Below are 12,154 nucleotides of genomic sequence, written 5' to 3'. Positions count from 1 at the left end.
TAATTGACATCATAGTTAGACCTCAACTATGAGAGACAAAATGAGAAAGCAAATCCTTAAAATCACATTGTGTGATTTGGAAAGAAATTTTTTTCAAATTTTGGTGGAAAATAAGTATTTGGTCAATTACAAAAGTTCATCTCAATACTTTGTTATATATCCTTTGTTGGCAATGACAGAGGTCAAACGTTTTCTGTAAGTCTTCACAAGGTTGGCACACGCTGTGCTGGTATGTTGGCCCATTCCTCCATTCAGATCTCTAGAGCAGTGTTGTTTTGGGGCTGTCGCTGGGCAACACAGACTTTCAACTCCCTCCAAAGGTTTTCTATAGGGTTTAGATCTGGAGACTGGCTAGGCTTCTCCAGGACTTTGAAATACTTCTTACGAAGCCACTCCTTTGTTGCCCTGGCGGTGTGCTTGGGATCATTGTCATGCTGAACGACCCAGCCACGTTTCATCTTCAATGCCCTTGCTGATGGAAGGAGGTTTTCACTCAAAATCTCACGATACTTGGCCCCATTCATTCTTTCATGTACACGGAGCAGTCGTCCTAGTCCCTTGGCAGAGAAACGGTCCCAAAGCATGATGTTGCCACCCCATGCTTCACAGTAGGTATGGTGCTCTTTGGATGCAACTCAGCATTCTTTCTCCTCCAAACACGGCGAGTTTTGATTCTACCAAACAGTTCAACTTTGGTTTCATCTGACCATATGACATTCTCCCAATCCTCTTCTGGAACATCCAAATGCTCTCTAGCAAACTTCAGATGGGCCCGGACATGTAATAACTTAAGCAGGGGGACACATCTGGCACTGCAGGATCTGAGTCCCTGGTGGCTCTGTGTTACTGATGGTAGCCTGTGTAACATTGGTCCCACCTCTCTGCAGGTCATTCACTAGATCCCCCCTGTGTGGTTCTGGGATTTTTGCTCACCGCTCTTAAGATCATTTTGACTCCACGGGGTGATATCTTGTATGGAGCCCCAGATCAAGGGAGATTATCAGTGGTCTTGTATGTCTTCCATTTTCTAATTATTGCTCCCACAGTTGATTTCTTCACACCAAGCTGCTTGCCTATTGCAGATCCAGTCTTCCCAGCCTGGTGCAGGGCTACAATTTTGTTTCTGGTGTCCTTTGACAGCTCTTTTGTCTTCACCATAGTGGAGTTTGGAGTGTGACTGTTTGAGGTTGCGGACAGGTGTCTTTTTTTATACTGATAACAAGTTCAAACAGGTGTCAGTACTACAGGTAATGAGTGGAGGACAGAGGAGCCTCTTAAAGAAGAAGTTACAGGTCTGTGAGAGCCAGAAATCTTGCTCGTTTGTAACTGACCAAATACTTATTTTCAACCAAAATTTGAAAAAAATTTCTTTCCAAATCAGACAATGTGATTTTCAGGATTTGTTTTCTCATTTTGTCTCTCGTAGTTGAGGTTTACCTATGATGGTTTACCTATGATGTCAATTACAGGCCTCTCTCATCTTTTTAAGTGGGAGAACTTGCACAATTGGTGGCTGACTAAATACTTTTTTCCCCACTGTATATATAATGTACAACCCCTGGCAAAAATTATGGAATCACCGGGCTCTGAGGATGTTCATTCAGTTGTTTAATGTTGTTGAAAAAAAGCAGATCACAGGCATGGCACAAAACTAAAGTCATTTCAAATGGCAACTTTAGGGCTTTAAGAAACACTAAAAGAAATGAAGATAAAAATGTGGCACTCGGTAAGGTTAATTTTTTTCAGACCAAGCAGAGTGAAAAATTATGGAATCACTCAATTCTGAGGAAAAAATTATGGAATCACCCTGTAAATTTTAATTTCCAAAACGAACACCTGCTTCAAATTAGATCTGCTCGTTAGTCTGCATCTAAAAAGGAGTGATCACACCTTGGAGAGCTGTTGCACCAAGTGGACTGACATGAATTATGGCTCCAACACGAGAGATGTCAATTGAAACAAAGGAGAGGATTATCAAACTCTTAAAAGATGGTAAATCATCAAGCAATGTTGCAAAAGATGTTGGTTGTTCACAGTCAGCTGTGTCTAAAATCTGGACCAAATACAAACAACATAGGAAGGTTGTTAAAGGCAAACATACGGGTAGACCAAGGAAGATATCAAAGCGTCAAGACCGGAAACTTAAAGCAATATGTCTCAAAAACAGGAAATGCACAACAAAACAAATGAGGAACGAATGGGAGGATACTGGAGTCAATATCTGTGACCGAACTGTAAGAAACCGCCTAAAGGAAATGGGATTTACATACTGAAAAGCTAAACAAAAGCCATCATTAACACCTAAACAGAAAAAAACAAGGTTACAATGGGCTAAGGAAAAGCAATCGTGGGCTGTGGATGACTGGATGAAAGTCATATTCAGTGATGAATCGCGAATCTGCATTGGGCAAGGTGATGATGCTGGAACTTTTGTTTGGTGCCGTTCCAATAAGATTTATAAAGATGACTGCATGAAGAAAACATGCAAATTTCCACAGTCATTGATGATATGGGGCTGCATGTCAGGTAAAGGCACTGGGGAGATGGCTGTCATTACCTCTTCAATAAATGCCCGTCATTACATCTTCAATAAATGCCCAAGTTTACATTGATATTTTGGACAATTTTCTTATCCCATCAATTGAAAGGATGTTTGGGGATGATGACATCATTTTTCAAGATGATAATGCATCCTGCCATAGAGCAAAAACTGTGAAAATATTCCTTGAAAGACACATAAGGTCAATGTCATGGCCTGCAAATAGTTCGGATCTCAATCCAATTGAAAATCTTTGATGGAAGTTGAAGAAAATGGTCCATGACAAGGCTCCAATCTGCAAAGCTGATCTGGCAACAGCAATCCGAAAAAGTTGGAGCCAGATTGATGAAGAGTACTGTTTGTCACTCATTAAGTCCATGCCTCAGAGACGGCAAGCTGTTATTAAAGCCGGAGGTGGTGCAACAAAATACTAGTGATGCATTGGAGTGTTCTTTTGTGTGTTTGTTTTTCATGATTCCATAATTTTTTCCCTCTTCTTGGTCTGAAAAAAATTACCCTTACTGAATACCACATTTTTTATCTTGATTTCTTTTAGTGTTTCTTAAAGCCCTAAAGTTGCCATTTGAAATGACTTTAGTTTTGTGCCATGTCTTTAATCTGCTTTTTTTCAACAACATTAAACAACTGAATAAACATCCTCTGATCCCGGTGATTCCATAATTTTTGCCAGGGGTTGTATGTGTGTATATATAATTATAATTTATTATTATTTTTCTTTTTTTGCATGTCGTTTTTTCTGATAACCACTATTGTCCTGGGTATCCGAGACGTTGAACAACTGAATTCACGTTCTAAATTGCACTGTGGGCGCTTCCTGAGGCTTCAGGGACCTTTTATGGTTTATTTACAGGATTGAATTTATTGTCAATTATTCATATTGTATTTTTTTTACACTTACTCAGGTTGTCCATTACGTTGACCTGTCCCTTGGACTTAACATTATTCCCAATGGATACTCAGCGTTGCAAGATGCAGCTGGAAAGTTGTAAGTACCAGGGACTGTGTTTTCTATTGACCCATAGATGTCGGCTTCCTGAACCACTGACACATTATCTCATGTGATAACCAACATCTTAAACAGCCTTGAGTTATAGTGATGGGGCAGTGAAGTGCATCCATTTCTTGTTGTTCTTATTACATAGCAGTATTTTTTTTTTTTTTTATATTAATTTTGCCTTTAAAATATTTCCGATCTTGACATTCAGTTGACGATTATATCTAGATGTACATTTTTGTAATAATGCATGCAGTATGTATTTTAAGTGGGTTCCTCCTGGGCGCTCTGGGATCTGCCATTTTCTACAGTCTACGGGTACATAGACTGAGTCCCTCTGGAGGCAGAGACTGATGTGAGTGATTGGGTTCTGCGCCGTGGAATATGGTAGCCCCCCATATAGACCCCCATTAAGCATTTAGCATAAATAATTGTGGCTATGAAAAAGCTAAATAAATGTTTTTTTCTTATTACTGCAATCTTTTGCACTGTCATACAGTTGGATACACGACGGATGATTTGCGGTTTATTTGGCAGCCAGGAGACCCTGTGCAAATGGAAAAGATTGCTTTGCCGCAGTTTGATATTAAAACCGAAGACATTGAATATGGTAATTGTACAAAGTACTACAAAGGCACCGGTGAGTAGTATGCAGCCTATGTATTCAGTACATTGCTAATATAAGTAGCCTGTCACCTGTATGGGGTTGGGGTTCTCATTGCTGTCAGAAATGTAGCTTAAATAGAGGTGGCACTATAGGATTATTTTTTATATTTCCTTTCCAATCTCATTGGTTTAATTATTTTGGAAATACGGCTCTGAGACTGCAGAAATGGGTTTTGCAGGTTATGCCAGTGGTCCAGCCATCCCATTACATTAGAAAGCTGAGATTAGTTTTCTAATGTGGCATGGCAATCGTGCCCACCCCATTAACAGTCACCTTGCTTATTGTATGCATATTCTAAGGGTTCGCGCAGATGAGCGGATAAATCGAATGTGTTCTGTCTGATTTCTGATCAGGGAGTACACTGACAGCACGCTGTTAAATTAACAATTTTTTGTTTTTCCTCGGTCCAGTCAACTGTCAGAAAAAAAAAAATCGCAGCATATGCTACTTTCTTCCGAGTCTTGGATGAGAGTCATTCATTCAATTCTGTGGGAGCATAAAAAAAATTAAATCTGATCCTACACGGAACATTCGAGTGCCATCCATTTTACTGACAGATACAGTTTTCTAGGTTTATAATATAAATATATGTGATCATGTACATTTTTTATAACGCAGATGTATGAAATTGGATCTCAATTGGAAGTAAAAAGAAATGTATACATGGATGAAAATTGTATGAGTTTTCTGGATGAAAACATGTTAGGCTGTAGGTAGAACTCTATGGACTGAAAGGGGTAATCCCATGTCCAAGATTGTATCCCAATATGTAGTAGGTGTAATAATATTAGCAAATACCTCCAATTAGAAATGTAATATAGTTCTTCTGATTAGCCATGTCGCTTACCACATGCTGGGCATTGCCGTAGTTTAGGTATCCATGGTTACGACTAACAACTAACTGTCACTATAGGAGTGGTCGTAACCATGGATAGCTAAACTATTGCAATGCCCTGCATGTGTCAAGCGGCATAGCTAATCAGAAGAACTATACTACATTTCTAATTGAAGGTATTTGCTAATATTATTATTATTATTACACCTACTACATATTGGGGATAGGATCTTGGAGATGGTAAAACCCCTTTAAGTCTACCTTCAACCTTAAAAACTATGAAACTTGAATGATTTTTCATTCTCTCATCTGCAGGGGTCCTTAGTCATAGATTCACATCATAGTACAGGCACACCTGGGAACCAGTTAGTTCAACCCCCGAAAAACAGAACATATGTAAATAAAGCAAGTTTGCAATTGGAGTACATTTATAAATCTATAACTTTTTTTGTGTACACATATATATATATATTATAATTTTATTTTTTTTTTTGCCATTAAATGTCCTCTGGGAAACGTCATTTCTTTTTTCCTGCAGTTTTTTTTTCAGGCAGCTTGAACATCCATAAGAGCCGTAGTTACTCCAAGACCCAGCTGCTGTCGGGGACACACGCGCTGATCATGTAATTGCAGCACTGTCAATACTTTTGTTCACTACATCTGCTACTCCCCTACCAGTGCCCGTTGAGGGATACGTTATGTAGGCTTTAAAATAGAAGATCTAACCGGTTATATGGCGGCTGATGGCTGGGGACTTCACCTGCTCATTCTAGATTGCAGAGGTAGGGCATTAAAAGGATTATCCAGGACTGAATTATTGATAACCTATGCCATAAATTAGTCATCAATATGAGATTGGTGGAGAAACCCCGACTGATTATCTGGGATCTGCTCCTGCCGCAATGGGATATACATGATGTATGTAGAAAGAAAAATGTTCATCTCACCCTGTTATGTCCTGGTTCCTTGGCTGGTCATCGGCGTACAGAGCCGCCCTGGACCCGGTGGTAAGGAAATCTAATATGCAAGAAGAGTTGTCTCCAGCGACCACAGGAGATAAGGCTCTTAAAACTTGACGTTTATTTAGCCATCATGTTAAAAATCACAGACATGCAGAAGTGAGCAATCCCAGTGCAGGGAATAAGTCCTACGCGTTTCAACCTACACTGTCTTAGTCATCACTATGCTTTTTAACATGATGGCTAAATAAACGTCAAGTTTTAAGAGCCTTATCTCCTGTGGTCGCTGGAGACAACTCTTCTATACGTGATGTATGGGGCAGAACACAGCAGTCCTGTACAATGTGTAGTAGCTGCTGCTGTGTACTGCACCTTCTCTCATTCTGGTGATAGTGCACCAACCTCTTACTGATGGCCTATACCAAGCATAGGTCATCAATAGTTCATTCACGGACAAGCCCTTTAACTAGGGACTAGGGAACCACACCGCCTGCCGTAATTAAGAGGTTATCAATAGTAATGGGAGTATTTTTGACAGTCTCTGAAAACAAAGCAAAAACGTCCCCTTCCTCTTCAGAGGCGGCCTCTGCACTAGATAGGGTATTATGAAATGGCCATAGATCGTCACTTAAATGAATAAGGGAGAATCAATGTTCATTAATATTAAAGCTCCCCCTGAGAGGAAAGTGTTGGATGGATCTAGAAAAAGGACGGGAACCTGAGCATTATCTGCAGCACATCAGTAAATCACTGATAACAGGAATCCCCGGTTGCTGTGATTTCTTTCCATCTTATAAGGTATAAAAGACCCCTAACAAATTCTCCGATCTGTAGGAGGTTACACGGTGCGGTAGTGACCACAGAACTCCTGGAATGGCTAGTAAAATTATATGAATGCAATGAGCATTTCAGTAAGCACTCTTCTCATACACACGATGTGTACAGTGATGGATGTCTAAAATATCATGGCTACTGTCGTTTAACACTAGCTGCATTGCTGAAGGTTGTCGTTCCCTGGTGTAAACTCACATTCCCATCTTCCATTTAAGAAGATTAACAATTTGCCCAAATTATCAAATTGATGTACAGGATATCAAGGCCACCTTCTGTTCACATCCTCCTAAATTGCTCTTATTAAATATTCTCTTCATGAAATATTCACAGTAATGATTTCCCCCAGCTCCAAGCAGATTTATTGGTATCCAGAGATCATTAACAGGACCTTAATCACACATTTCTATGAATACTTGCTATTGCAACCACTTATTACAGTTAAATGTATTTTTATTCCGACACTGCACTTACTGGCTTATCTAGAGTCACCTCCATATGGATATTTCAACTCAAACCAGGTTATTATTAAGACTCAAACGAAACCTTAAATGCGTCAGTGCAGAGAATGGTGTGGGTCAAAGCCGCTCCTCCTGCTTATGATCAATAGAAACCTGGACATTGATCTCAACCAGCGTGTGCTAGGTTATACTGCAACTTCAAAAGGTCAGATGAAGTAGTACAGTTAAAAACATTGATTTCCGAGTCCGGGGAGTCTAGCTTTCTTTGTACAGTGAAGAAATAAATAAAAATTCAGTTACTGCATATGGATACCAGTATTATGGAGATTAGCCTCTGATAAGACCAGGGCAATGACATCGGTGGTGGTCCTACCTGAGGGCAGTGGAGAGAGCATGTCTGTCACATCTATATGCAATTGGCCTCTTCAGAGAGGAAGAGGAATTGAATTATAGCGCCAACCTTTGGAAGTAGCCAAAATTCCTAAAAGTCAATATCTACCCTTTAATGGATCTTGCAATATATGACTTAAGATAAAAGCCAAACCAGAATATAATTTTGCAGACAGTGTTTCGGGTTGCTTCCCCTCGTCATTGCAAAGTATGAGATCTTATTTGGCTAGGTGAGAGACTTAAGACTGGGATCTAAGAGGTAATGGTTCTCCTTGTTGAGCATAAATGGAGTATTCATCTCCTCACTCTGACATGCCAGGCCTGTGACATCTAAGAACACTCTCCATAGGCATGTTAAATACAGCAGTAACCAAATGAGAATCTTCAGATTGAGCTTGAGATTAGAGGATTGGTGGCAGGGTGGTTCAAAAGAAAGCCACCAGGTATGTTGACTATACAGTTGACATATATTTTTTAAAGGGGTTGTCATCAAAGACATTGTAATATACTACATAGCTGAAATATGCCATCAATATTCGTCCCCTGCCTCTTATTGGCATTTAGGAATAGTTTGGAGACGTTAGACTGGTGCAGCTTGACCTTGAGGCGGGGGTCCATGCGGATGGATTTCAGAGTCACTTGTCCATCCAGCCAAATTTACATGTTTGTGAACATAATCACACAAGGCACAGAATCTATGACCATCACCAACTTGAGACCCATCACTAACTGTAAGAATTGGGAAAAATCCAAATCCTGGCCTCCAGCCTCGGTATTGAAGTTGTAATCGCTGTTTGTTCTGTACTACCCTTTGTGGCCTAAAAAGACGTGCCCAGAGCTTTTTAGTATAAACAAGGCATAACTTCCCTCTTCCCATAACCTCCCTCTCCAACATCACTGAAGGAGAGCTTACTCGTCTCGTCTCCAAATCACACCTCACCACTTGTGCACTTGACCCCATCTCACCTCCTCCCCAACCTCACCGCCACACTTATCCCATCCCTAACCATCTCTTCAACCTATCACTAACTTCTGGTACCTTCCATTCTGCTTTCAAACATGCCACAATCACGCCTATCCTCAAATAGCCATCCCTCGACCCGACTGCTATGTCCAGATATTGCCCCATATCGCTGCTCGCATTCACTGCCAAATTCCTTGAGCAGCATGTTCATGCTGAACTTTCCTCCCACTCTCATCTAACTCCCTCTTCGACAACCTATAATCTGGCTTCCATCCCCACCATTCCACTGAAACTACGCTGACTAAAATTACTAATGACTTACTTACAGCCAAAGCTAACAGTCAGTTCTCTATACTCCTCCTTCTAGACCTGCCTCTGCCTTTGACACAGTTGACCACTGACGCCTACTACAGATCCACTCTTCCTTTGGCGTCAAAGACCTTGCCCTATCCTGGATCTTCTCATACATTTCCAACCAAACATTTAGCGTCTCCAACTCTCAAACTACCTCCTCATCCCACCCGCTCTCTGTTAGAGTCCCTCAAGGCTCTGTCCTAGGACCCTTACTCTTCTCCATCTATACCCTTGGCCTGGGACAACTCATAAAGTCCCATGGCTTCCAGTACCACCTATATGGTCCAGAATCCCAGAGTGTCTCTCGCTTCCTCAAGCTCAATGTGGACAAATCTGAACTCCTTAGCTTTCCTCCTTCTCACGCATCTTCCCTACCTGATTTATCTATCACAATAATTGACATCACTTTTTTTCTCTACTGTAAATTCGCTGCCTAGAAGTAACACTTGACTCCGCCCTGTCCTTCAAACTGCACATCCAAGCTCTCGTCACCTCCAGCTCAAAAATATGTCCAGAATCTGTCCTTTCCTCAACCCTCAATCTACTAAAATGCTTATGCATGCCTCATCATCTTCTCCCACCTCGACTACTGCAACATCCTCTTCTGTGGCCTACCTGTTAACACTCTCGCATCTCTCCAGTCTGTCCTTAACTCTGTTGTCCAACTAGATCATCTCTCTCCTTGCTACTCCTCCCCTTTGCAAATCCCTTTATTGGCTCCCAATTCCCCAACATATCCAGTTCAAACTACTAAACTGACCTACAAAGTCATCCATAACCTTTCTCCTTCGTACATCTCCGAACTAATCTCCCGATATCTTCCCTCAAGTAATCTGCGGTCCTCCCAAGACCTCCTTGTCTCCTACACACTTATTTGTTCCTCCAATCGCCTCTAAGACTTCTCCCGAATATCCCCCATCTTCTGGAATTCTGTGCCCCAACATGTCCGATTATCCACTACATTCTGATCCTTCTGATAGAACCAGAAAACCCATCTCTTCAAGAAGCTTACACCCTGCAATGACCAATCTGCCACCTCAACACCACCGGAGCTACTGCAACCCCCCAACCTACTGTCTCCTTACCCATCATCCTGTAGAATGAAAGCCCGCAATGGCAAGGTCCTCTTCCCTCTGTACCAGTCTATATCATTGTTAGTTTGTTTACTGTGATATCTGTAATTTCTATGTTACCCCTCCTCATGTACAGCACCATGGAATCAATGGTGTAATATAAATAAATAATAATAATAACAACTTAGGTGTGCCCTACTAGATGCCTGTGTATTTTACATATACAGATGGTAATGTAAGGGCATATACACAACATTACATTATTTAGAAAAGTTATTAAAAGTAACAGTCTAAGGTGGCTAAAAAAATGGTAAAAATATAAGTAAATCTAGTTTCCAATTAAATAAAATCAAGATAGGAAATATCAAGTCCTCCTGCGAAAAGGCAGCATTTAAATTGAAAGGACACCATTAGAGCTGTCAGAGCTGTGCCACCGCCTTTGAGTTGCCGAACAGAGTGGAGGGGGGCACCTGCTCCCTGTGCTGATGTGGCCTTCTTTCCTAAGCGATAGCTGCCTCTTAATGCAAGCTGGGTAAGAGGACAACCACTCCCTCTGCATCCGGACCTTTGCGGGCTTGATTTGGCCTGCAGGCCTTGAGTTTGACAAGTGGTACTGGGTGATCAGATGATCGCAGGTTCAATAACTGAATTGGAACTAAATAATAAAAAAAACAATTTCACTCGCCCTATTTAAAGTAAGTAAATGAAAAAAAAAGACCTGTTATTGCCATGTTTGTAAAAGTTTGATATATCAAAATATGAAATTAACTCTTAAAATAAACACCATATAGAGAAAGAAATCAAAACGTCAGAATTGCATTTTTTGGGGCATCACACTTGTTAAAAACTACTTGGTAAAAAAAAAGTAGTGACATTTGGTATTACTGTAATCGTACAGACTTGAAGAATCATGTTTCAAGATCTTTTTTGCCACACAATGAAAGACAAAACCCAAACACTGGCAGAATTGCATTTTTTTTTCACCATGTCATCCTAAAAAAATTCTCTAAAATAACAATATTATTTTCTATTAAAATTGATATAAATATGTTTTTAGGGAAAGGATTGGTAAACAGGCGTAAACTCGTAAGTCCAGGTACATGAGAGACATAAGAATTATTTATATCTACTATGTCCCTGTAAGTCCCCTGGATAAAGACCCTGCCTAATCATGGAGATTGCCCCTCTTAAAGTAAGCAACGCAAAAATGACGCCCTTGCTCAACGTTTTCTAGCACTAAATAATCCTATAAGTCCTTAAACTATAAACACAGGTAAAATAGGTCAGTCATGAGGGACTAGGGACTAGTCGCCATAAGGCATATATATACCGAAGTGTTGGCATCCTTAAAATTGTCCCAGCAAATGAGATATTTCTCCCAGAAAATGATTGCAATCGCACATGTTTTGTTATACACGTTTATTTCCTTTTTGTGTATTGGATCAAAACAAAAGACAGAAAAAATGGGCAAATTGGACATAATTTCTCACAAAACCCCAAAAATGGGCCAAACAAAATTGTTACCTTCTTTCCAAAATTATGGGTAAACCACTTTGTTTCAAACATGTGATGTTCGTTCAAACTCACCTGTGCCAAGAAACAGGTGTGGGCAATATGAAAATCAAACCTGAAACCACATAAAAAGGGAAAATGTTGACTCAATCTTTGCATTGTGTGTGCCACACTAAGCATGGAGAATATGAAAAGGAAATGAGAACTGTCTGAGGACTTGAGAACTAAAATTGTTGAAAAATGTCACCAATCTCAAGGTTGCAAGACCATCTCCAGAGATGTTGATGTTCCTTTGTCCACGGTGCACAACATATTCAAGAAGTTTACAACCCATGGCACTGAAGCTACTCTCCCTGGATGTTGATAGGCAGAGACAAATTGATGAAAGGTTGCAATGCAGGATAGTCCGAATGGTGGATAAGCAGCGCTAATCAAATTGCAAAGAAATTCAAGCTGTCCTGCAGGCTCAGGGGGCATCAGTGTCAGCGCAAACTATCCATCGACATTTGAATGAAATGAAATGCTGTGGCAGGAGACCCAGGATGACCCCACTG

General features: G+C 40.5%; 1 protein-coding gene across 1 annotated transcript in view; it reads left to right on the top strand.

Annotated features, from left to right (window-relative positions):
• The window catches only part of GLRB (glycine receptor beta), a 175,234-nt gene that overhangs the window by 102,421 nt on the left and 60,659 nt on the right, over window positions 1-12,154 (top strand). Inside the window, exons 6-7 of the mRNA XM_073644903.1 lie at window positions 3,463-3,545; window positions 4,054-4,194. Of these exons, the coding sequence (XP_073501004.1) occupies window positions 3,463-3,545; window positions 4,054-4,194 (224 nt within the window). The remainder of the gene's footprint in view (window positions 1-3,462; window positions 3,546-4,053; window positions 4,195-12,154) is intronic.

Source organism: Phyllobates terribilis, unplaced genomic scaffold, assembly GCF_046119375.1.
Source record: "Phyllobates terribilis strain yellow unplaced genomic scaffold, ASM4611937v1 Scaffold_1__5_contigs__length_1240528914, whole genome shotgun sequence".
NCBI classification, from domain to species: domain Eukaryota; kingdom Metazoa; phylum Chordata; class Amphibia; order Anura; family Dendrobatidae; genus Phyllobates; species Phyllobates terribilis.
Note: the sequence above shows the minus strand (reverse complement) of the source record. Positions and strands in the feature narration are given on the sequence as shown.